The following is a 23,514-nucleotide window of genomic DNA, read 5'->3' as shown; positions in this document are numbered from 1 at the left end:
CACACAACAAAATGAACACAATCAGAGTACGAGAGTGTACGTCGTACATGCACGTCTCAGCTACAGATCAACTTATTCATGGTGGATCACGTCTGCATGATGGAAAGTAGCGGCACGGGTCACATGTGCTTCTGCGAAGAGGATATGTGTAACGCGGCAATGTCCACCCTCAACAACCTCTCTCTGTTACTTCACTCACCATTCCTTCTAGCGCTCCTCGTACCCTGCATCCAAAGTTATTGGCTGGCTGCTGCACATGGTTGCATGGTGCACAGATAGATTTAGAAGCTAAATCGATCTTCGCTTATGATGATCGATTATAAGTACTATTCTTTTAGTTAGTTTGAACTTAACAAAACAGCTACCAAAGTATACATATACCAGACAACAATCTTGAGATGAGTCTTTTGAAAATTTGAGAGAATTGTAAGTTCGTTCTGTTAAACTGTTATGAAATTAACACAAAATAGTTCCATTATTAACAGTTATAACTGTTTTATTTAAATGTTATTGGCTACAATCAGTTAATACAACCTCAACAAAAATAAATGTGTGTAACATTCAAAACAAAGAATTATCAAGAGAAAACCTTTTGTTTTCCAGTTCAAATTTCCAAGGACTCATAGTATTTATATGGCTGTATCTTTTAGTACATATTTACTTGATCATTGTAGATATTAATTATTATTATTCTTACACTTACACTAACTCTTGTAGATACGTACATTAATACATTACTTACTGCAGTTTAAATCTTTGATATATAGCCATTTCTTGCTGATAAGTAATATTATCATTTTCATAACTATGGTAATTTGTACTAAGTAGAAAGCATGTTTCTGGAAACTTACCAAACCTGGATCACCCATCCTCGCTCTTTCATTTTTAAAAACGTTAGATCAACTACTAGCAGTGATTTAGTACTAGGAAATGTTCATGCCTGTTGCTGGGAAATATTATACGAACACTGAAAACCTTGTTAGAAACCGATTAATCGTAGAATAATTTGGGGGAAAATGAATGCATGGTGTAAAGATTTAAATGAAGAGGGACCTGCGACTGTATATATGTATACTTATAGCAAACGTTTTGTAGTCGCTAATTTTTACCTGAGAATATAGTTACTTATATATACATTTGTTACAATGGCATTATGTTAAAGATTTAACTGTTTTCTGGACAGTAAAACCTTGTTACTAGAAAAGTCCAGATAAAAAAAAATATTAAAACTGAAAGTTATACGTGACAGTTTTATTGTTATTGATATTTTAAATGTTGTAACGTAATAGATGAAACACATTCTATCAGAAATTCTATTGGTAATAATAAATTAAATTTATATTTTTTTAGTAGTCAGCGTTAAACCAACAACTCTTTTGATTGCTACTGTAGAAGATAAAATTACTACCAAACGAGTTTCTGGCATAATAAATAAGACAGGAATAGAGTTTTCTGCTTATATAATGTACATTTTTGTATAAATTAGAAGGAAAATGTTCAATAATACGATTGAATATTTAATGGAACAAATTAGAATTTTAAAGTGTTAGTAGTTAATATTGTATTGCGAGACGATTTTCGAAGAGTTATGCTGAGGTTTGGTCAATTACTGCATAATAAGAAACAGTTTTGACTGTTGAAGAGATCATAACAAGGTTTCACTGTGAAGCTCGTAGCAAAGCCGTAGATTTAGAAATCATCTCTTGCCCGTTATAGAAACATTACAGCATGTTATTGCCGCATCCAATACTTCACGTATCTACTTTTTTTCTTCCGGTAGATCATATACACAGACAACACTAGCAGATATTAACATGTAACATATTTATTTTATAACAGTGAAATTACATATCAGTATTGAATTATGAGTAATTGGTGCAAAACCACACTGAAATTTTGAATTTCTCACTTTTTCTCTTTTTCTTTGCACAGTATTTGAGAGTATATCACAAATCCAAATTACATTTACACTTTCAACAAATTCTGATAGAATCTTCTTAATTGAGTGTACCAACTTCTATGATAATGCTCTTTATTACTTGTAAGTAAGAGTGTACAAAATTTAATTCGTACTTTAACGCAGCTGCTTGTAAACTATAACTTCTTCATCACAACGCATTTTACAATATTTTGGTATATATAATTCGTTAATCAGGGTTTGACTAGTTATATTAACTGTAGATATTTACAAATGCATTCATTTTGCATAAAATTAAGGAATTATATAGGTCATATCAATTTACTTACATGAAATGCTCAAATTATTAAACTAATAGAAAGCATGAGTAGGTTACATATCTTCGTTTTTTTAGACACATACCTTAGAAACTCACATGTTGGTATTAAGAAAATCTATATATCTATACTTTGGCATATTTGCAGCCTGACGATTATAGTGCATTTCATAACCCTTACCTACACAAGTGGTTGTTCTGGATGTCAAGGACGGTGTTATGCGTGTACCTAACGAGATGAAATGTGTTATAATTACTCCAGAATGGAAAATTCATGCCAAAATATGTGTATATAAACACATCAAATAAACTTGTAATCATGAACCTGTTTGATGTGTCATTTTCAAAGCGTTTAGAGGTTGTACACTAAAAACAAATGGCCGGCTATACAGTGCCATTATAAACAATATTGTAAATTCAAGTTTTTGAGATAGTAGCACTTGGTAATGGCTTACTTCCTGTTTCCCTTCCCCTCCATTTTTTCTCTTTCACTAATCTTGTATGTTTTGGATGATTATGAACATTGTACTGAAACATTTGTTGGACTTGCCTGAGATTTGCATCTTCCATTAATCCACCAATTTTTACTTCCGTGCACATGAGCATCGTTAATGCTGTAACCTCGAATAGTGCTAACCAAATAACGCACGGCTTGTATGAACTTGGACCATGTGGAATGCTGGAAAAACTTCTTGGATGACAATATAAACCCTTTCTCTCTCTTTTTTTTAATGCAGCCAAGTAGCATTACAACATTACTTTAATTTGTATAGTAATTCATCTTATTTTATAATAAGAACAGCTACAAAGACACTTTAAGGAACTACTTGAACACATAGCAAACTGAATTAATACAAATTCAAGTAATGATGTTGCTGATTTGGAATACCTCATATGAACTGGAATGGGCACGTGTTTGTGTGAAGGTCATAACCTCAAAGTATTCCTCGTGCCATTCTGATTAGAGTACAGAACTTGGTAAGTGTGAAATACACAGGTTGCATCTCGATGCAAAGAGAAACTGGAACACGAAGGTAAACTAGAATGACTGCAGGTAATACTTTGAGATTACAACCGACTTGTGTTTTTCTGGAATGACTTTTTAACCAATCTTTAATGAACCATGTTATCCCATCTCATTCAAAGAGACCACCATCAATCATATTGTACATTTTGCGGAACATTGGCGATCTGCTACTGCTGCTGTGCATCTTTTCTTGTCTTCAATACTATTGCGTCACAGATTATTACGTGCACTGTTTTTATGATCGCTTTTCCCACGTTGCTTCCACGCAAGAACTCTAGGAATGGAATCGTTCTGCCCGACATTTTCATAGCTTTGGTTTTTGGGACTTGGCATCACTAATACCACTGGGCAGTGTTTGCAGTCGAAAAGAACTAAAATGACTGACCAAGAACCTTCACGTATTAAAGGAATTTCTGCAGAAATTGTAAAGCCCACTCATGTTTCAAAGAAATTTCAAGGATGTATTTCCTTTGATTTGATATAGGTCTACCGGTAATTAATAAAGCAAAAGTTTTTGTTGAAATATTTCGCTGTATGTCGTATCTTTTTGACAAGATTTACTTCATTATCTATCAAGAATTTATTAAACAACTAAGTGATATGATATGATATGATATGATATGATATGATATGATATTATATGATATGATATGATATGATATGATATGATATGATATGATATGATATGATATGATATGATATGATATATTTATTCCACCACCTTACATCGGTAGTGATGGCCCTTCACATTTCTGCATACAGTGCCATCACTCCCTTGAATACATATTCTGCTTACGTTTTTTTTTTATTTTTTTTTTATCATCCACCTATTACATATAAATGACCCTGATCACTTTTCTACACTTGTCTGACTTCTGTTTCATCTCACTTCTTCTACTTACTCCCTCCTTTTCCCAGTTATCCATCTTATTCTTACTAATCTCATTGAATTAAACACTCACTTCTCTCAATTTCTTATAAATTGTTCCCAATATTGTTTACATTAAGTTGAACCCTTCCATAGTTACCATCCTATTTATTTACGTGAATCACTAACATTCACTGATCACTTATTCCCATTAATCTAATCTGTATATTTTCAGACGAATAGTTTCTACACTTTCATTACATTTTCATTCCCACTTTCTTTATTACATTTGTGTTATTACTTATTTTCACTTCCTAGCTATTACTTTGTATCTTTCTCACCCTTTTTGCCTTACCGTCTTTTCTGTCATCATCACCATTTTCATTTTATCACTTTCCTATGTTCTGTCACTCATGCATACCATTTTCACTTTACATTTTCTTATGTTTTGTTACTCATGCATCTACCTCGTAAGTTATAACTTTTCTGTCTCTTACTTCTTTCCACTGACGTACCTCTATTCCGTGTCACTAATGTTACATCATCCCTTCTACTTCTTGTAGAATCTTGACTTCTTATCTTAGTTTCTTCTTCATCTCTCGATACCTTTTGTACTTGCTGACCCATATTTATTCTTCCAGCTGGATTCACTGAACTTTTTTTGCTGTTCTCAGCTTCTGTATGCCGTCCTTCGGTTCTCCCCTGTCTTTCTTCCTGAATCGCTTAAAACAACTAAGTAACAAATGACTTCGTTCCTCTTTATTCCCATTAGATCAGTTTTTAAGCAAATTTCAATTTCCTTCATATAAATAACTCTATATTTTATCTCATTTTCAACTTTACAGTTGGAATTACATCTCGTGTAATTTTCACAAAGTTATTTCTCAACCTCTCCGACTAACCTAAGTTACAAAATGTTGGTTGCTTGACGGATGTCAGCCCACTTTGAGATCTGTGGATATAGAGGAAAAAAATTGGCTCGGTGTCTGGTAGAATTCCCGGGCAGCTCAGTTGGTACAGCGTTGGTACGTTTAACCAAAGGTACCGGGTTCGATACCCGGCCCCGGAACAATTTTTCCCTCGAAATTATTCAAATCAACTTTACAGGGAGTTATACCTGAAAGCTTGATTTGCATAATACACGTTACTGTTCGTTAACAGAAAACCACAATTTAAGTCACACAGAGTTAGTGTGCACTCAATGTTGGTTGCTTGACGGATGTCAGCCCACTTTGAGGTTTGTGGATAAAGAGGGAAAAATTGGATCGGTGTCTGGTAGAGTTCCCGGGTAGCTCAGTTGGTAGAGCGTTGGTACGTTTAACCAAAGGTCCCGGGTTCGATACCTGGCCCAGGAACAATTTTTCCCTCGAAATTATTCATACTGTTGTAAAATTGAATCAATATTTCTAGACAACATTCTTGTTAATTGAAACATAAAAAGCAGTGGAGCAATAAGAAAACTGCTAACATACTGTATGTATATATTTTTTTGTATTTTTTGAAACGAATTTGTGATATATCAAATATTTTTGATATGGCACAAACAAGGTAAATAAATATTTACTTTTCTTGGTCACTTATTTCTCAGCAGGGAATGTACTCGCTATATGCATTAACTCTTATCGCTGCAAACACTTCCGAGATGGCTTACTAGCGATGTGCAAGCCTCTGTTTTTCCCTGCGATTGTTACAAGTGACGTCGATCACTCGGGGAGCGATGGTGGGAAAGGTCAGTGTACGATCATGTGGCCTGGAGTCCAATACTTTCTACATGGCATTCGTCATCTAACTGTGCTCATAAGGCTGATTAACTCCCGTTCACTCTAGTGTCTGTGTGGGCAATCGCCAAATGCATTGGGTTTCAGTTCGTCTATGCTATACTGAAAAGCTTGGGCTGGGCATTACGTGACCGTTATACCATGAGTAATGGCGTCCCCCGCAGGACGTTATTGCATGGGGAGAGTCTCAAATGTATTATCCTGCCTTGAGAATATCAGTGTATCATAAATGAACCTCGCCCTCTGATATAAAATACAATATTGCTGTAAGATTTGTAAAGAACAAGTGAAAGTAAGGCAAAGCAGAAAAAACGGTAAATTCGTAGTGTTTCACAAACATTAATTGAAGCTTTTCTTAGTTATCAAAAATATTAATTCCCTTACTAAGTCATTTCTATACATTATTAAAATAAAATATATTACGATATCAAAAATGTTTACCTATTACATTTTTAAATTTGCCTAATGCTTCTGAAATATTAACATACATTAGTAGAGTTAATATACATCAAAACACATCTTTAGTTCTGTTATCTGAATCTAAAAATAGTCTGAACACAAGTTATTATTTTAAAAGAAAAAAAGTTTTCAAAGTTAAAGTTTCATTGTAAGAAAGAATCGTACTTTTGGTGTTCGAGACAAAAAAAAAGTAGAAATCGTTAAGATATTTAGTCCCGGATATAGAAAAAAATTTCACGACTTTTCTTTAAATTTGGAATTACATGTTATATTCTCAGGATTAATATTGTTCTCAACAAATCTTACTTTTATTGCGTACATGTATTACTGCAAATTTTATATTTGACAATTGTGAAATACAGATACTACCAATGATGTAGCTTTGTATCATTCTGTAACTTATGAAAATATATTAATTGTATTATTTGTTATAATTACAGCAACTCTGTAAAAAATACAAATCCAGACATATTTAAATCTTAATGAATTCCAGTGATGCTATTACTTTTTCTTTATGTAAATTTATTACCTACTACTATTTTAGTTTATCTTTCAAAAGTGCTAACTGAAAAGTGATATATATATACAAATTTTAAAATAAAATATGCAAGTAATTGCCAATTAGTCGTCACTTTAGCACGCTTTGTGATATTTCAAAATATAATTGTGAGTTAATGGATAAAAATGTATGGAAAGAAAGCAAAAATGATATTGACGAAAAAGACGGTTTATAAATACATATGGCAGTGATATTCTTTATTAAGGTATTTGTACACAAATTAAATAATTTTTCTCTATAAATATCGTCTATATTATTATTTGTATAGAGGAGACTCCACACTTACATGGAAATGTGTGCTCTGTACTACAAGAACAAACTATGTAACATAGGTCAGATCTAGCTTCGAACACATCTGAATTGTAATGTTAAATGAAGGATTCTGAAAATGCAATTGACTCCATTTTGATTAACACTGTTACACAAAATAATAAAGCTTCATTGCCATGTCACAATCTTTTTCACTGTCTCTGAACCATCATTCTGCTGCTGTCAGCTGTTCAACAACAACCAACAAGAAAAAAAGCTTTAAAAGTCTATATGAATTTGAGGTGAATGCTAAAGAAACGGGTCAACAAATGACGACTTTCATCAATAACTTTATTGCAGGCCTCGTTTTGTTGTCTTCTAATAAAAACAAGAGATTTGTAATTTTAAGCAAGACTACGTTTACGTTTACATTATACAAAATTATAAGGTATAACCGAAAAAAAAACATCACTTTTAATAGTACTTCTCTGATATTGCAGTAATAATAACATTTTTACCACAAAAATAATTAAAAATAGGAAAATCAACACTTGAACATTAAATTTTATTCGTAAGCATAATCATGAACAAAGAGCGAATAAACGCCACTTAAAAAAATCCTTAATTTGTGACAACCCATAAAGTCGATCACTATCCTATTAACAGGTTAGCAAATTAAAATTAAGTACGTTATTAATAATAATTATATAATTTAACACAGTCCCAGTCCACCGCTGTGGAGTAACGGTTAGTATGCCTGACAGTGAAACGAGCGGGCCCGGGTTCAAATCCTGGTTGGGATAAATTACCTGGTTGAGGTTTTTTTCGAAGGTTTTCCCTCAACTCAAATGCTGGGTAACTTTCGGCGCTGGACCCTGGACTTATTTCGCTAGCATTATCACCTTCATCTCATTCAGATGTTAGCAGTTAATAAAACGTCGTAAAATATCCATTTAAAAAACATAATCCAGTGGAATCTCCTCTTTCAGAGTTATATAAACTGCATTGCAATATATATAGATAAAGTGATATCATAACTATGTTTAGTAAGAGTGCTTAGAGTAAAATGTTCCGTAGACTGAAATTCATTTCAAAATACAGTAATTACGAGAATATATTATGAAGATATACATCTATTTTAAAAAACTGAATTAATATAAAGAGATTAATTTCCATATTTCTAAACGAGTTTCAGAAGTATATTACCATACATTAATACTACTTTAAATTAAACATTATTATCAATAATAATAAGTAGGGTAAAGGTTGGTAATATTGTGATATGAGTAATATTGTGATAGTTCTTTTTGAGAATTTATTACAATTTTACTGAGCGAGAGGAAGATCGGTTTTTTTTTTTTTTGCGTCAACGTATTAAGGGAATGTTCGTGGCCAAGTTGCTGCACAAAACCGCTCCTTCTCTCGCTCAGTAAAATTGTAATAAATTATCAAAAATATATATCACAATATTACTCGTATCACAGTATTACCAACCTTTACCCTATAACTGAAATATTTGGAGGCAATAAGTTTCTATACAATATCATACTACTAACAACGTTATTCACCAATATATTTTTAAAATAATAAAACAACTTCATTCCTTGAAAATCTTTTAAATTCTGTCAGAGTCCCTATTTTAAAATAAATTTAACTTCAATACTAGAAAAGCACAATTACCTGACAAGCTATTTCCCGTTAACAATAAGGTTTCCTGCTTTACATTCTGATATCTCTGCAGGATAATGTCTGGCCATGACTGCAGATGTCATTTGCAGAACGATTCAGGGGATTGGAGACACCTCTGACTAGGGTTGCCAACCCTCCCGTATTCCCCGGAATCTCCCGTATTTGCTCCCAATTACTTTCTCGTATTTTTCTTCTCTTCGAGCATTTTTGCATAATGTAAAAATTGTAATTCTAAACATTTCATTTTGCCGTGAATGATAATTATTTCATATGATGAGTTTTGTTGTTCAAGAAATGCATTAAAATATGCAGTCTTTATAGAACATAATGCTTGCCAAGAATGGGTTTTAGTGTTCACCTGTTTAAAATCAGTGTTAATGTTATAAATTTGGAAATACTGGTTAGTTTTGTTCTAAGCATACCAAGAAGTAATGCTCATACAAAGAGGGTGTTTCATCTCATGAACAATAATTGGACAGATGTTCGAAATATGAGCACGACACATCTAAGCAAATCAGAGCTGAAAACTGCAGTCCATTTCAACTAATACGCGAGACAAAATCTGTCTCAAAATACTCTTAATTTAAGCCCAGCTGTCGAAATGTAGAATAAAGTTGTTTTTTAGTAACTGAACCGAAAAATTTGTCTATTTTATATCTGAAATTTTGTCGATTCTTTAATCTCCCGCATTTTCTTCAAACAAAGTTGGCAACCCTACCTCTGACGGGCAAAAACAATATAGTAAATATTAGGATATACGTAATAGGCCAGTAGGCTACAAAGTATCTAGCACTTCACAGCGGACAGTCTTCAAATAAAAGAAAACTGTTGCAAATCGATTATCTAATATTGTGAAATAAATATTGTCCTGGAAAACTAAAAACCTGGTAAGCTATTCTAAAACCTCTATTGTAATATGAGTTATAAAATAATAAATTAACACCCTGAAAATTCAGTTTTACTATTAACCAATAAGTACACTGATCAAAACAATCAGAGGACCACTATATCTTTCGTTAATATTTTCTTTCTTTCTTACTTACTCTCTTTCATTTATTTTTCTTCTTTATCTTTTTCTTTTATTTTCTACTATCTAAAATGTACAGAATGGATTAAAAGTCGCTTTCACCGAACACTTCCTTACGTTTAATTACATTCAATTTACATTTGGCTACACATTCCTTTACATATTTTATTCAAAATGGAAGCCCTATTTCTCAATACACAATTCACAACGTTTAGACACTGATTTACAGGTGTCAGAATATAACTCACGATTTTAATCGATTTTCACGAATGACTGTTCGATCATCTCTTGCAACTGATTCAGATCCTACGGTTTCTGAGCATAAACGTCATTTTTCAGGATAACCTCAGCGAAAAATCACATTTTGTCAGGTCGCATGATCTGAGTGGCCATTTTGTTGTGCCACGACAGTCAATCCATTCATGGAATTACTAGTTCAAGAAGTCCCTCACTCCTAGGCCTACACCAAAATGAGGTGATGCTCCATTCTGCTTACATATAAACTACATATCGGGAAATGCAATGAGCGTTTTGGGTACTCTTCCAGAGTCCAGCCCTTTGGACAAACTTTTCTCCTGTAAAATTTATTATCTATATGTAAATGTTTATATTTAGTTTTTATATATGTGTAATTGTAACGGTGTTAGGTTTTAATCTTTGCATAAAAATATATATTACTCAAGTTTACTTAAACTTGAGTAATAGGCTATACATTTTTCTTGGTTGTATATTTTCAGAAATATTCGTAGCCTACATGACATACATTTTGTATAATTTTTATTGCAACTTTTTTGTTGTTAATAAGATAGAAGGATTCATAACTGACAATAAATAATAACACATATCGGGAAAACGAGGGCTGTTTTCAAGGCACGACAATGGCAAAACAGTTGACGCACGAAAATGGTTGCCAACCCACCACTTATTACACCAGCTATTCGTTTGTTCAAGTTATGACATCTATGTATGTGTACAGGTATAACACCTAAGAACGAATATTGAGGAAAGCGACTTTTGACCCACCTTGTATTTTCGTTTGTTTCCAATTACGTTTATGTCTTCAGATCTTACATCTTCTTGAATTTCAAAGTGGTTGGTCCTCTAATTTGTTTCACCAATCCCGTACATATATGTATTGTGTAATTAAAGTATACATAAAACAAATATATATATATTTTTATATAGAATGAACTTGCATATAATTTTGAATAATAATAATTTAAGTGCCAAAGTTTCTAAACTGTATACGTGTATATATGTATATGTTAATTCTCAAATACGTTGCAGCTGTTAAATGAATTTGTATTATGGACTTTGATATACTGATGTATCATGGTACATGGTAAGTTGTCGTTTGATGGCCGAGTTCTCTAGCTGATGAACCTCCCTTTTCTTTCTGTGTCTCCCCTATCTGCTCGTTCCTTTTTCACCTCACTATTTGTCACTCTGTGGAACTTTGAATAAATATATTTTCCTACCTTCTACGTGAAATAATTTTTTATCAGTCACTCAATATTATGTGCAAGATAAATGTGGAACTTTTTCATCTTCTCCCATTTCATTTTCTTGTTATCTTAAATTTCTGGCATGAGTGCATTGTCATAGGTTAAAACAGGACATAATAAAGAGAACATTAAATCTTGTTAATAAAATTTGCAGTTAATAATATTTGTGATTACAACTTACAAATAAAATAAAAAAATATTTAAGACACTGAAATAAAATTGTACGCGACGAAAATTATTTACGTACATCAGTAATATTTTTATATAATCTTAGTAAAGAAGACAATGCTTCCCATCCTAAAAACAGACAAAAGTAATTCACAGTTATGAAGTCTCTATGCATATTTTCAAGTAAGATTTTCTCATGAATATTATCTAAGTTGATTCGTTAAACAAATAGTTATCTTTAAAGTGCAAAATCAGTTGCGAGATAATAATATGATAATACGGCAATGATGGAATGAGAAATAGAAAATTAAAACCGAAATACTTACAGGAACTAGCAATCCAATGAAAATACTGTACTTGTCTATCAATGACTCTTACAGGACCTGCTGGGATACAAAATCGTAGCCCCTTTCAATAGAATTCGGGTAACTGAATATGATAGAGGTTGCTCTTCATTAACATTAGGCCTAAATTTTAGTAACTTTAGGTAGGTCTATTATTTTTTTATTTAAAACCATGTGGCTAAACTTTATAGGCTAAGTAGTCCACCGCTGTGGAGTAACGGTTAGCATTTCTGACTGTGAAACGAGCAGGCCCGGGTTCAAATCTTGGTTGGGACAAGTTACCTGGTTGGGGGTTTTTCCGAAGTTTTTAGTCAAATATTCGAAGCAGAATTGGTGGCTAACTTTCGATGCTGGATCTCGGACTCATTTCGTCATCATTAATTACAATATCACTATCACATATACCATAATATGCGAGGCGGAAAAATCCAGACACGAGAGATAGTGAGTGGTTTCTATAGCTGCGAGATGCGAGGTCTGCGCACCTCGAAATTAAAGAAGCCACTCACTATCTCTCGTGTAGTCCGGATTTGTGCGAGGCGGGCCTCGCACCTCGCAGGCGTCGGTTCAGAAAAACCAAGGCATTAAGTTCACGGCGCGGTGTGCTGTACTTGTACAAGAGCGCGAACATTCGGCTACAAATATAATTCACAGAGTAGGAGCGGTAAGCACAATAAGCCTCAAGCTGCAGTGTAAGCCTTCGAGTTCCGTAAAAAAAACCTTTATGAATATCAACTACTTCCAACAATTGAATTTTTTGTAAAAAAAAAACATATACCGGAAGCACCTTAGATGTAGTTCTTCACTTCTTCTTCGACCGAATAAAGAATTATGACTGGATGAAGTTTAATAATGATATCTTAATTTCTAACAGCACTATATTAGAATTAAAAAGATCCCTTCATAATGATAAGTGAAATGTATTAATAATCAATAAAGAATTTACCAAAAATCAAAATAACATTTGCGAGATTAATAATTAATTTTGTGTTCAGTTAAAAATATATCCCAAAATTTAAAACATAATATGAATTTATGGTTCAGTTTCTCGTAACTTACTTCATAAAATAACTGCCTTTTATATCATCTCCCCTATTTGAAAGCTCTCCTAATAATCTGATTACGACAAATGAAATAAAATCACATAACCGAATGGAATGGCTTAGTGGTGATGCACTGGAGTAGCTTCGTAAGGATCCGGTTTAGATCTCTGGTGCCTACCAATTTTGTCGATATTTTTTTCCGTGGCTTTCCTTCACTGAATGTAACACATTTTCAGTTAAATAAAGGCCATTTGCCGGATTGGACCTTAAGTGCCACGAAATAACAGAAATAGACACAGTACAACAGCAGTAAACTAAATACAGTCGGGATATAACCTAGAATTTAAGCCGATTATTGAATGAAGCTAAAAATGTATTTCGGAAAATAAAGTAACACTTAATTTGTCTTAGAACTTGGTAATATGTTTACTTCTGTGGAAAAAGTTATATTTGGGAAGTCGAGTTCTTCAAAACAGTCTTTTGAAACAAAATTTAAGATTTTTTTAATTAGCTCGTAGTTAAAAATTGTTCTTTAAAATAATGTTTCAATTACAATGTAATATGACATAACAATGTTAATTTCATTTTGACAAAATTGAAATATATTACTGATTTTTGTCTTTAAATAAAATCTGATATGCAATTATGAGAATTTGAGCAAATTCAAAATATTGAAGATTTTTTTAAGATGATTTGGAATTCCAATATATATGTCAACGTTCACGAAGCAGATAGCAAAATATTAATTTTGAAATCTACCTATGTCTTTGCACTTCTGCTTTCAGATGTAAAGAGCTATTGCTTGTATTTCAGCCACTTTTTATTCAAGCATGAGAAAATAAATGTCTTTTTAAGCACATGAAAAACACTTGTATAATTTACTCTTTTTTCAATTTTGTCACGAATGTGATCCACAAATCATATTACCTTTTTGCAAATAATTTTAAAATACTTGAAAAACTAAATTAATAAATTTAAAGCCTCCTTTATATAAAACCATTGTAAAATAATTTTAATACATGCATAAACTACAGTTTTATTTTATTCCTGAAATATCTGTGGAAGTATTTGTATTCTAAATCAAGGTTAAAATATAACTAAGCAAATGTAACACGAATACCTCACATGAAAAACTCTATAGGCTACGGCGCGACGTCACATTCTTAGTCATAACATGACCAACACTGAAGAAGTTTATATATAAATTCATGTTTAACATAAGTTTAATATAGCAATTCCTTTGTTTTTTAGAACTTTGAACATGCATTTATATTAGGCGATTGTGAAGATGGCCATGACTAGACCATGATAATCACGTGACTCCGATTCGTGCCGAAGCCTCTCTTTACTGAGTTGTGTTAAATGTGTTAATGAACTATATAACTGTGATTGTGATACCATAAAATAATATATAGGAAGATATCCATGATCTGAGGAACGTTAACATTTGTAAAAGAAGATAATCAAATATAGATACCATTTGTGTATCATTTTTCTACGTTAAGACTTAAAAATTCAATATAATGGCGATGTCCGTACCTATGTACACATATATGTGTAGGGTGGTTATAGCCATCTTTCTTCTGACAAGCATATAATATTAACTGTGTAATGTGTTTTTTGACAAATGAACGAAAAAGCTGATGTTCATTATAAATAACAAATGTAAAAGTAAATTCCATGTTTCAAGTTGCATAACAGTGATAACACTGATAACAAAACTATATCGGCACATCAAAAACAAAATGGTGATCCGGCAGACAATGAAAAATAAGATATGCCTTATTCTTAATTGGTCATTAACAGAAGAAATGTTTGTATCATAACGAGCATAATAATATGATGTGAATTTACAGCAAAAATATTGTCATTAAACTTATCTCATTCCAATAACTAACTACTTAAGAAAATAAAGAATAATACGCAAAACTTATTCAAAGAGCAAACATTTCACATCAGTCTATCCGACAAAAATATTACAGAATCTGCTAGAAATCATGTCCTTTGTAAGAGGCCATAAACTGTTACATATTATTCTTTTGCATTGTTCATTTATTCATTCAGAAATAAATATTGTTTCTTGTTTTTAGTAATCTGTAATAAGCATGAATTTCAGTAAGCCCATAACATTTAACATAGACAATATAAAAGTATGTAAAAGTAACAAAAAGTAAGTATGGTACCGGGTACTTATCACAAAAATTGTGAGGTTTTCTAATGTTGGTTATCTTATTTCAAGATGAAACAATTTTTTTTCAACACCGAAGATCCATATAATTAACTATGTTTCGTATTCAAACATTGACAAATAATTGGTGGGATAAATACAATGATCGTGCTATTGCACAGAATGTTACAGGGAAACCCATTTTTTGTAAGTCTATAGTAATTTATACATACATACATACATACATACATACATACATACATACATACAGTATATGCATACGTACATACATACAAACATACACACATACATACATACATACATACATGCATACACATACATGCATACATACATACACATACATGCATACATACATACACATACATACATACATACACACACATACATACATACATACAGTATATGCATATGTACATACATACAAACATACACACATACATACATACACATACATGCATGCATACATACATACATACACACATACATGCATACATACATACACATACATACATACATACATACATACATACATACATACATACATACATACAGTATATGCATACGTACATACATACAAACATACATACATACATACATACATACACATACATACATACATACATACATACATATATTTGATGCAAATTGTGGTATATAGGATTTTTGTTATAGGCTATTGTTTAACATGAATTTAACAAATGTGTGAAAAGTGAAAATTTGAAATTACAACATGCTTGATCCAAATTGATTCCCCAATTTAGCACGAACATTGATAATGAAAGCAAGAGTAACGTTTTATCGATGTCTGACTTTTTTTCACACTTCACCACTACAAAATGTAGATACGTTTGTGGGCAAACACAGATTCTAGAGCCCAAAATATATTATGAAAAGAATATTACTTTAAGACATGACTTGCTAAGTTGCAAGTGTATGCAATTGTAATTCAATAAGTAATAAGTGAAATATACTTTTATTTTGTGACAATTGGATAGAAATTTGTAAAACGTTACTTGTTGGAATTCTTACCTTTCTAAATTTTCACAGCATCATGAAGCTACATCACAATACCTTTGACTGTCACATACTTTTCTGGCCATATAGTTGTCTAGCAAAATTTTGAATATTAATATAAAACAATAAAGTTTATACACAGATTAACCTGTAGTTGTCATTTATTTCCAACCTAAGAGAATAAACAAGTGCTGCCATGTGTTGCTGTCTACGTACATGCAGGTAAGTCAATTTTCACTTCTTTTTATACCCAAAACCGTTTATATTTTGTGTTGAAGTCAAGTACAGCAGTTGTTCACATTTTAATCACCTATTATTTCACAGAGAATAACATTAAAGTATAGGAAATATCTTTCAACTGTCCCTTAGTCGACCTGGTTGGCAAGTTGGTATAGCGCTGGCCTTCTATGCCCAAGGTTGCGGGTTCGATCCCGGGTCAGGTCGATGGCATTTAAGTGTGCTTAAATGCGACAGGCTCATGTCAGTAGATTTACTGGCATGTAAAAGAACTCCTACGGGACAAAATTCCGGCACATCCGGCGACGCTGATATAACCTCTGCAGTTGCGAGCGTCGTTAAATAAAACATAACATTTAACTGTCCCGGAGAGTTGGAATTTACCGGTCGCGGCCGCAGAGCGACTGTTTCCCGCTATGCTCGGACGTACCGTTCCGCGGCGGCCTTGGACTGGGTGAAGATTGGCGCGCCTGCCGTCAGAGTTTCACGTAAACGACCGGCAAGTCATGAATACGGAACACTAACTATTCTACTAACATTAGGCTTACCTTAGTAGTTACAATAATTCATACAGAAAAAAATCAAATCGACATAAACCAGTGTAAGTTGTCAATAAATTATCAAAAAAGGTTTGTGGAAACTGACTTATGTCACTTTTCCCAAGCACTGCAGATATTAAGTGTAGTGTAAATATTCGTAATTTAAATATATATTGTATTGATTAAGGCTGGTTGAGTGGAAGAGAAGGCCTTATGGCTTTAACTCTGCCAGCGAAAATATCATTCTATTCTATTCTATTTGAACAAACCGTAAAGAACATTCATCATGGTTGAAGGCCAACTCGGCGTCACGCAAACACAATATATGCCCTACTTTTCGAGATGCAGATAACTGTAAAAGGGGAATTCTGCGGTTGATGATATGATGAGGGGAAAATTGGACAACTCTAAGAAAACCTCTCACAACTTTGGTTTTGTCCATCACAAATACTACTCACCATCCCCGGTATCTAAACTGGGGTTTGCGAGAGTCTTAAGCCAGCGCTCTGCCAACTGAGATGCCAAGGCAGCTATGATAGGGCACTAGGTGGGAACGGTGACTAGCAGAGTTGATTTTGGCATGAGCGGGAAGTGGCTTCTAACATTTGCCTAAGGATTCGTGTCAACTATACTGTTTTCGCTGTAAGAAAAATCCTAAATCCTATAGTCCAGTGAACGGGAGATACATATCTTACAATGCCAAAAGCGGATTCGAACTTCGGACCACTTGGCTGAGATGCGCACACGCTGTTCACATAGTCAAAACCTCGGATGCAGTCTACTTAACTGACATGAATAACAAGTTAGCGTCAAGTAACATAAACCGATAGCAACATAATTAACACGGTCCACACCTCTCACATTGAGAATTTAGAATTCATCTTTTATAAGTTCCAGTAAGTCAAGTATCAACAAATAAAAACAGATAATATTCAGTTATATGACTTATTTTAATGTAAAATACTACGGTAATTACTTTACAATATATTATTAACATGTGAACGTTTTCAGACATAAATGGTCGATATCTTATGAAAACAATAGAATACATATTAAAATGTGTTAAATAATGCAAGGAATGTTGCAGTTAAAAAGTTAAAAACATGAAAAATATGAACGATAAAAACAATGATACATAAATGAAGTCACTACATATTTTATATAATTAAATTATGCATATTTAACTAAAACCAGTGAAAATGTTTGGCGATCTGTGTGCATAATTGCTGTACTCGATAAATTGTATTTCAGAGCAATATAGCAAGATGATTTTGTAGATATAAGTAGTTGTTATAAGGAATTAACTTGTTAAATATACATATTTTACAGATGTAATAGGCTGAAATTATATAAAAGATTAAAAAAAATTATATATGATATGTTGAAATAGCACTGCAACGAAAGAATGAGGCAATTGAAATATATATTTTTGGCATATTGATAAAACAAGCATAAATGATGCAATATGATAAAATCAACCAAATAATACATACAAGAAAAATTGAAGTTGATTTTCGTATATTACTGTATCTTATGGCTGGTATACAAAAGTATAAAAAAGATAAAGAAAAAAATAAACAGGAAGCATCAAATAGGCCTAGATAACAAATAATAATGAAATGAGCTGTTATTATTCATGATAAATCATTATACAAATAAGTGCAAACCCTATGTAGAATACTGATTGAATTTTAATTATTTGAGGACACTGAATATATGACATTCTCGTACGTATTTAGTGCAAGTTATTGTTTTTTTTTTCTAATTGTTTGAGAACAGTGAAGAGATTACTAATTCGTTCGTACTGCAGTGCAAAATATTATTATTCTTTTAATTATTTGAGAATACTGAATATATGACATTCTCGTACGTATTTTAGTGCAAGTTATTGTGTTTTTTTTTTCTAATTGTTTGAGAACAGTGAAGAGATTACTAATTCGTTCGTACTACAGTGCAAAATATTATTATTCTTTTAATTATTTGAGAATACTGAATATATGACATTCTCGTACGTATTTTAGTGCAAGTTATTGTTTTTTTTCTAATTCTTTGAGAACAGTGAAGGGATTACTCATTCGTTCGTAGTATAGTGCAAAATATTAGCCTATTACTATTTTAATTATTTTGAGAATACATGAAGGTATGTCATTTTCGTACATATTTTAGTGCAAACTATTGTACTTTTTCCTAATTGAGGACGGTGAAGGGATTACTCATTCGTTCGTTGTGCAGTGCAAAATATTGTTATTCTTTTATTTGAAAATATTGAAGATACGTGTTTTTCGTACGTATTTTAGTGCAAGTTATTGTGTTTTTTCTAATTGTTTGAGAACACGGAAGAGATTGCTCATTCTTGCGTAGCGTAATGCTAGTTATTGTGTTAATTATAACGGTTTAAGGGCACTGAATGGATAGCTCATTTGTGCGTATTATAGTGCGAGTTATTGTGAGCGTAAGTTTTACATACTGAAGATATTACTAATTCGTTCGCAGTTGAGTGCACTCTATTGCGTTTTCCTAATCTTATTCATTGAGAAAACTGTAGGGATCACTCAGTGGCAGCTCGTGATTATTTTTGTTGGTGAGGCCAAATATTTAAAAAAATTTTCGGTATACGTTAAATAATGCACCAAGATTTTTTATTTAATTTTAGTTAATTGTTTCTGCTTAAAAATTAGTTCAGCACAATACAACTAAAACTACCAACTATATAATAATGCAAATTCAACATTAAACTCACCCATTTACAGAATTATTTATGAAGATGTGCTCGTCTATCTTTCTGGCTGACAAACTTTCCGATGACCCTGTTCTTGAAGTTCAGAATTTGATGGAGATGCTCCTTATGAAGAGAACTAAAAGTCGACGAATTCAGCCTATCTTGACCCATGGTGTTTCTGAGAAATGCTTTTATCCTGTTTAATGTGCTGAAAGGCCTTCTGACTCAGCTGTTGAAACAGGTGTTGTTAGTGCGATTCGAAGCGCTTTGCCCACTTCAGAGAATGAATCTTCGAAGGAGTAATCCATAAAAAACGAACAAATCACACACAGATAAAATGTCGGTATGTATCATTTCGATAGTAGATCACGACTGTATATTAATAAATTTTTCTTTCGAAATCAAAGGACTGTAATTTTTTACGAAAATATTAGCTAGATCGGTGGGGAACTTATCTTTGTATGAAGAAAATTTCTTTCGATCAAGTATATTAAAGCTGCCGAATATACGTGACTGCAGGAAACGTCCATTGAATTCGTTGATATTGATATCGCACATACTTCTTTGGCGTCTGCCGACATGTTTACTTGCCTACTGAGTTTTTGGAGGAAACGAAGCGTTTAGGTGAAGTGGAGAAGAATGTTGTGAACCCAGTAGTATTTGCCCCCCCCCCCAAAAAAAAAAACTACACTGATTTAATGCGTTTTGAACATGAACTTTTTATAACTAAATGAAGTTGGTGGGCGTAGCAGTGAACAAATTTCGAATAAGGAAATGTTTCGCGTCAAAGTCTGGATCCCATCCTGGCTTCAACTCATTACTGCAGCACCATCATATGCTTGAGCTATGAGTTTATTTTCTAAATTGAAAGATTCTAGACTTTGTTTTAGAACCTCGCTCAGACCGTTAGCCATGCAATTGTTCACCCCTTTGAAAGAAAGAAATCTTTTCACAAGTTTCCAAACTTTTATGTACCGTATCTCAGAATAATAACAAATTGGCTTTTGCAGGTTATGTTTGTTATTTCGTCAGCCTGCACAGCAACAAAAGCTGTAGAATTAATGTCCCGCTTCAGATCTTCGATGTATAGTCTACCTCATACATACTGTGTAATAATTCATTTTGTATAGTGTGTAAAGTATATTTAAAAACAGAAATCCTACTGATTAAGTGTTCATCCAACACTATCAAGACTGGCAAGTAAAGATAATAAATCTAACAAATTTTCCCGATTTGTCGATCCTCAGTGATAATTCGTAAGTTCCGCAAAATAATAAAAAAATCAGTTACTCTCCCTAGCATATGCCTGTTTTTGTGACCTGTTCGCTGTTTCTGGATTGAAAATTTTACCGCGGAATCAATTTGTACTGTAATACTTACAGTCCCGAATATTTTAAACTTACAAGCATTTTCTAAATGTATTGCACTTTCTTCATGTTTTTTGATGCACTCACTTAAATATTTTCGATATTTGCAAACTATGGACATCCACAGCCCCTCGCCACCAAACAATAGAAATAGACAACAGAAACAGGCCAGGCGGGCCAGACTGGTCGGGCCCCGCGCGAAGCAATACTCGTAACGGTAACTTTACAGTTACGAAGCTTGAGTTGTTGAGGGTACTAGGAACAATAGACTGTCCCGGTACTATTTCGCATTGTCTGTGATGAGGCGATAGTAGCGATCCTAGTGGTTAGCAATTATCTATAGATGCATATTCTCTACGTATTGAGCTTCGTGACTGTATATAGGCCTAATAGACTGTGGTAACTTCGTAACACTTCGTTAATTTCCGTCGGTAGCGAACACGATACTGCACGCCGCGCACCATGGCAACTGAGCGCTAAAGTGATTCAAGTTGTGGACCCTTTGACGCGTGGCTGTGGCCCAAGCTCACAATATTTAGCGTCATACAATCTTTGACGTTTTACTGTGACGAAATTTGTTGAAATTATGAATCCAGTTAACTGTCCTAAACAAAATTTATGCATTTTAAGTGCGAAAAGAACATTTCTGGGGGGCGAAATATTGGTGGGGGCACAGCCCTGGTGGATCCTAAGGACTGGCCGCCCCTAGATTACTTCCATGTACTTTTTATAAACTTAAGCTCTGGAAAGCCAGTTGTACCCTCTGCCCTTCCCACAACTTGATGCCATTGACCACACTATGACCAAATAAATCATTAAATAAATTACAGCATATTGCGGAGTGTTTTTGCTGTATTAAGTTTTGTAAAAAAATTGGAAGAAAATATCCTCACAAGCCATGACCTCAATTGGAAAGTATGGATCTCAGAAACGTCTGGTTTCAGCGAGATGGCGCCACATATCATACTGGTCACATAACAGTTGACCTTTCGAGGGAGAAGTTCAGAGGCTTCATCATTTTGCGTGACCCCCCCCCCACCCCCCGAGATCATGTGATTTAACGCCGCTGGATTACTTCTTATGGGGTTATGTTAAGTCACAGGTTTATGCCAACAAGCCAGAAATAGTTAATGACCTAAGGCAAAATATCACGCGCATTATTCGTGAAATTGAGCCTGGTTTATGTTTGTCTGTCATTGAAAATTGGAAGACACGTATATGTGCAACGAAGCCGTGGCAGCCATTTCACTGATGTTCTCGTTCATACAATGACATTAAGTGTGCTTCAAAATAATAATAATAATTAAATAAATAAATACACCTCTTTTGCTGATACAATTTGTTTCATTTTAAAAGTATGACACTCTTATTAGAAGACACTTTATATTTAAAATTTTCAAACGCATTGTATCTTTATTGATTATAATGACGTTTTGATTCCCTAATCATTTTTTCTAGATATACATATAAGAACCTCTCCCTCAGTTTTCAGCATAAAAAAGGGTGGGCTGTTACGTGTGAGTAAATACGGTAATAGCATCGCTTCTCTCAAGTTGTACAATTATCTCTTCTGCTATGCCGCAGGCTGAAAGAAGAGAGGTTATGGATGGGTTCTGGATATTACACAGTTCCTTGGTATAATTAAAACTGGACCCTGGATGGTACACATATTCGTATTTATTTTCCGGTGGTCTATACTTCATCCTTTACCTTGATGGACATTCCATCTTTTTTTTTTTCTCCTATTACATATTTATATCTAGTAAGTCCATAAATACTTCAAACCACAGTGGGATATAATCAATTTTGCTTTTCATTTTCCTTCCATCTTGCAAGATTTTAACTGAACAGCAGCAAATAACACACATCACATCCTATGGCATGAGAAGTGGTTAAGCCGAGGAGAAGAAAGTAAATGAAGTGATGGGAAATTAAGGGCAATGTTATGTTCTACAATCCACACAAGGTTCGAGGATGTGTGTGTGTGTGTGTGTATCTAATGCTCTGGATTTAACAATGAAGTCATCATCCTTCTTGCTTCCCAATATTTTGATGGAAGGTCCACAAATGTCCTAAGAGTTTCACAATTAGCCAGGTGCTCCATCTCCATGTCCTCTTCTCTGGTGCACAGTAAGCATTTAGGGGTCTGAAGGACCCGCTGACCAAAGACAGGTGTGGTCCTCCTTTCATATAGGGGTTTGAGAAAGGACAGTACAACCGCCAACTCTTAAAAACATGGTGTCCTTCAAGAAAATGGTTCAAATCAGCTCATTAAACGGTTCGAGGATGTTAATTATTTAAAATATTAAACACAGAAGAATGCAGGTAATGCAATTTAATCAGTAAATGAATTACGTACAATAAGTTGGAAATAAACAGTAGATTGTAAATTATTAACAATATTCATCTAGAACATAATAGCTGCATTTTAATACAGAAATAGAATTTAACTATTCATAACGAAAGCTACATTAATGAAGCAGAATTTCTTGAACAATTA

At 33.4% G+C, this 23,514-nt stretch overlaps 1 protein-coding gene across 10 annotated transcripts in view; it reads left to right on the top strand.

The window, feature by feature from the left end:
• Nucleotides 1-11,571, top strand: part of qvr (protein quiver) — a 98,054-nt gene extending 86,483 nt beyond the window's left edge. For all 10 annotated transcript variants that reach the window (XM_069834229.1, XM_069834227.1, XM_069834224.1 and 7 more), the window contains one exon: nt 26-11,571. In XM_069834229.1, the coding sequence (XP_069690330.1) occupies nt 26-279 (254 nt within the window). In that variant the 3' untranslated portion in view covers nt 280-11,571. The remainder of the gene's footprint in view (nt 1-25) is intronic.
• The last annotated feature ends 11,943 nt before the right edge of the window (nt 11,572-23,514 follow it).

The sequence above is a fragment of the Periplaneta americana genome, chromosome 1 (assembly GCF_040183065.1).
Source record: "Periplaneta americana isolate PAMFEO1 chromosome 1, P.americana_PAMFEO1_priV1, whole genome shotgun sequence".
In the NCBI taxonomy this organism is placed as follows: Eukaryota; Metazoa; Arthropoda; class Insecta; order Blattodea; family Blattidae; genus Periplaneta; species Periplaneta americana.
The sequence above is the reverse complement of the archived record's forward strand: the minus strand, read 5'-3'. Positions and strand labels throughout refer to the sequence as shown.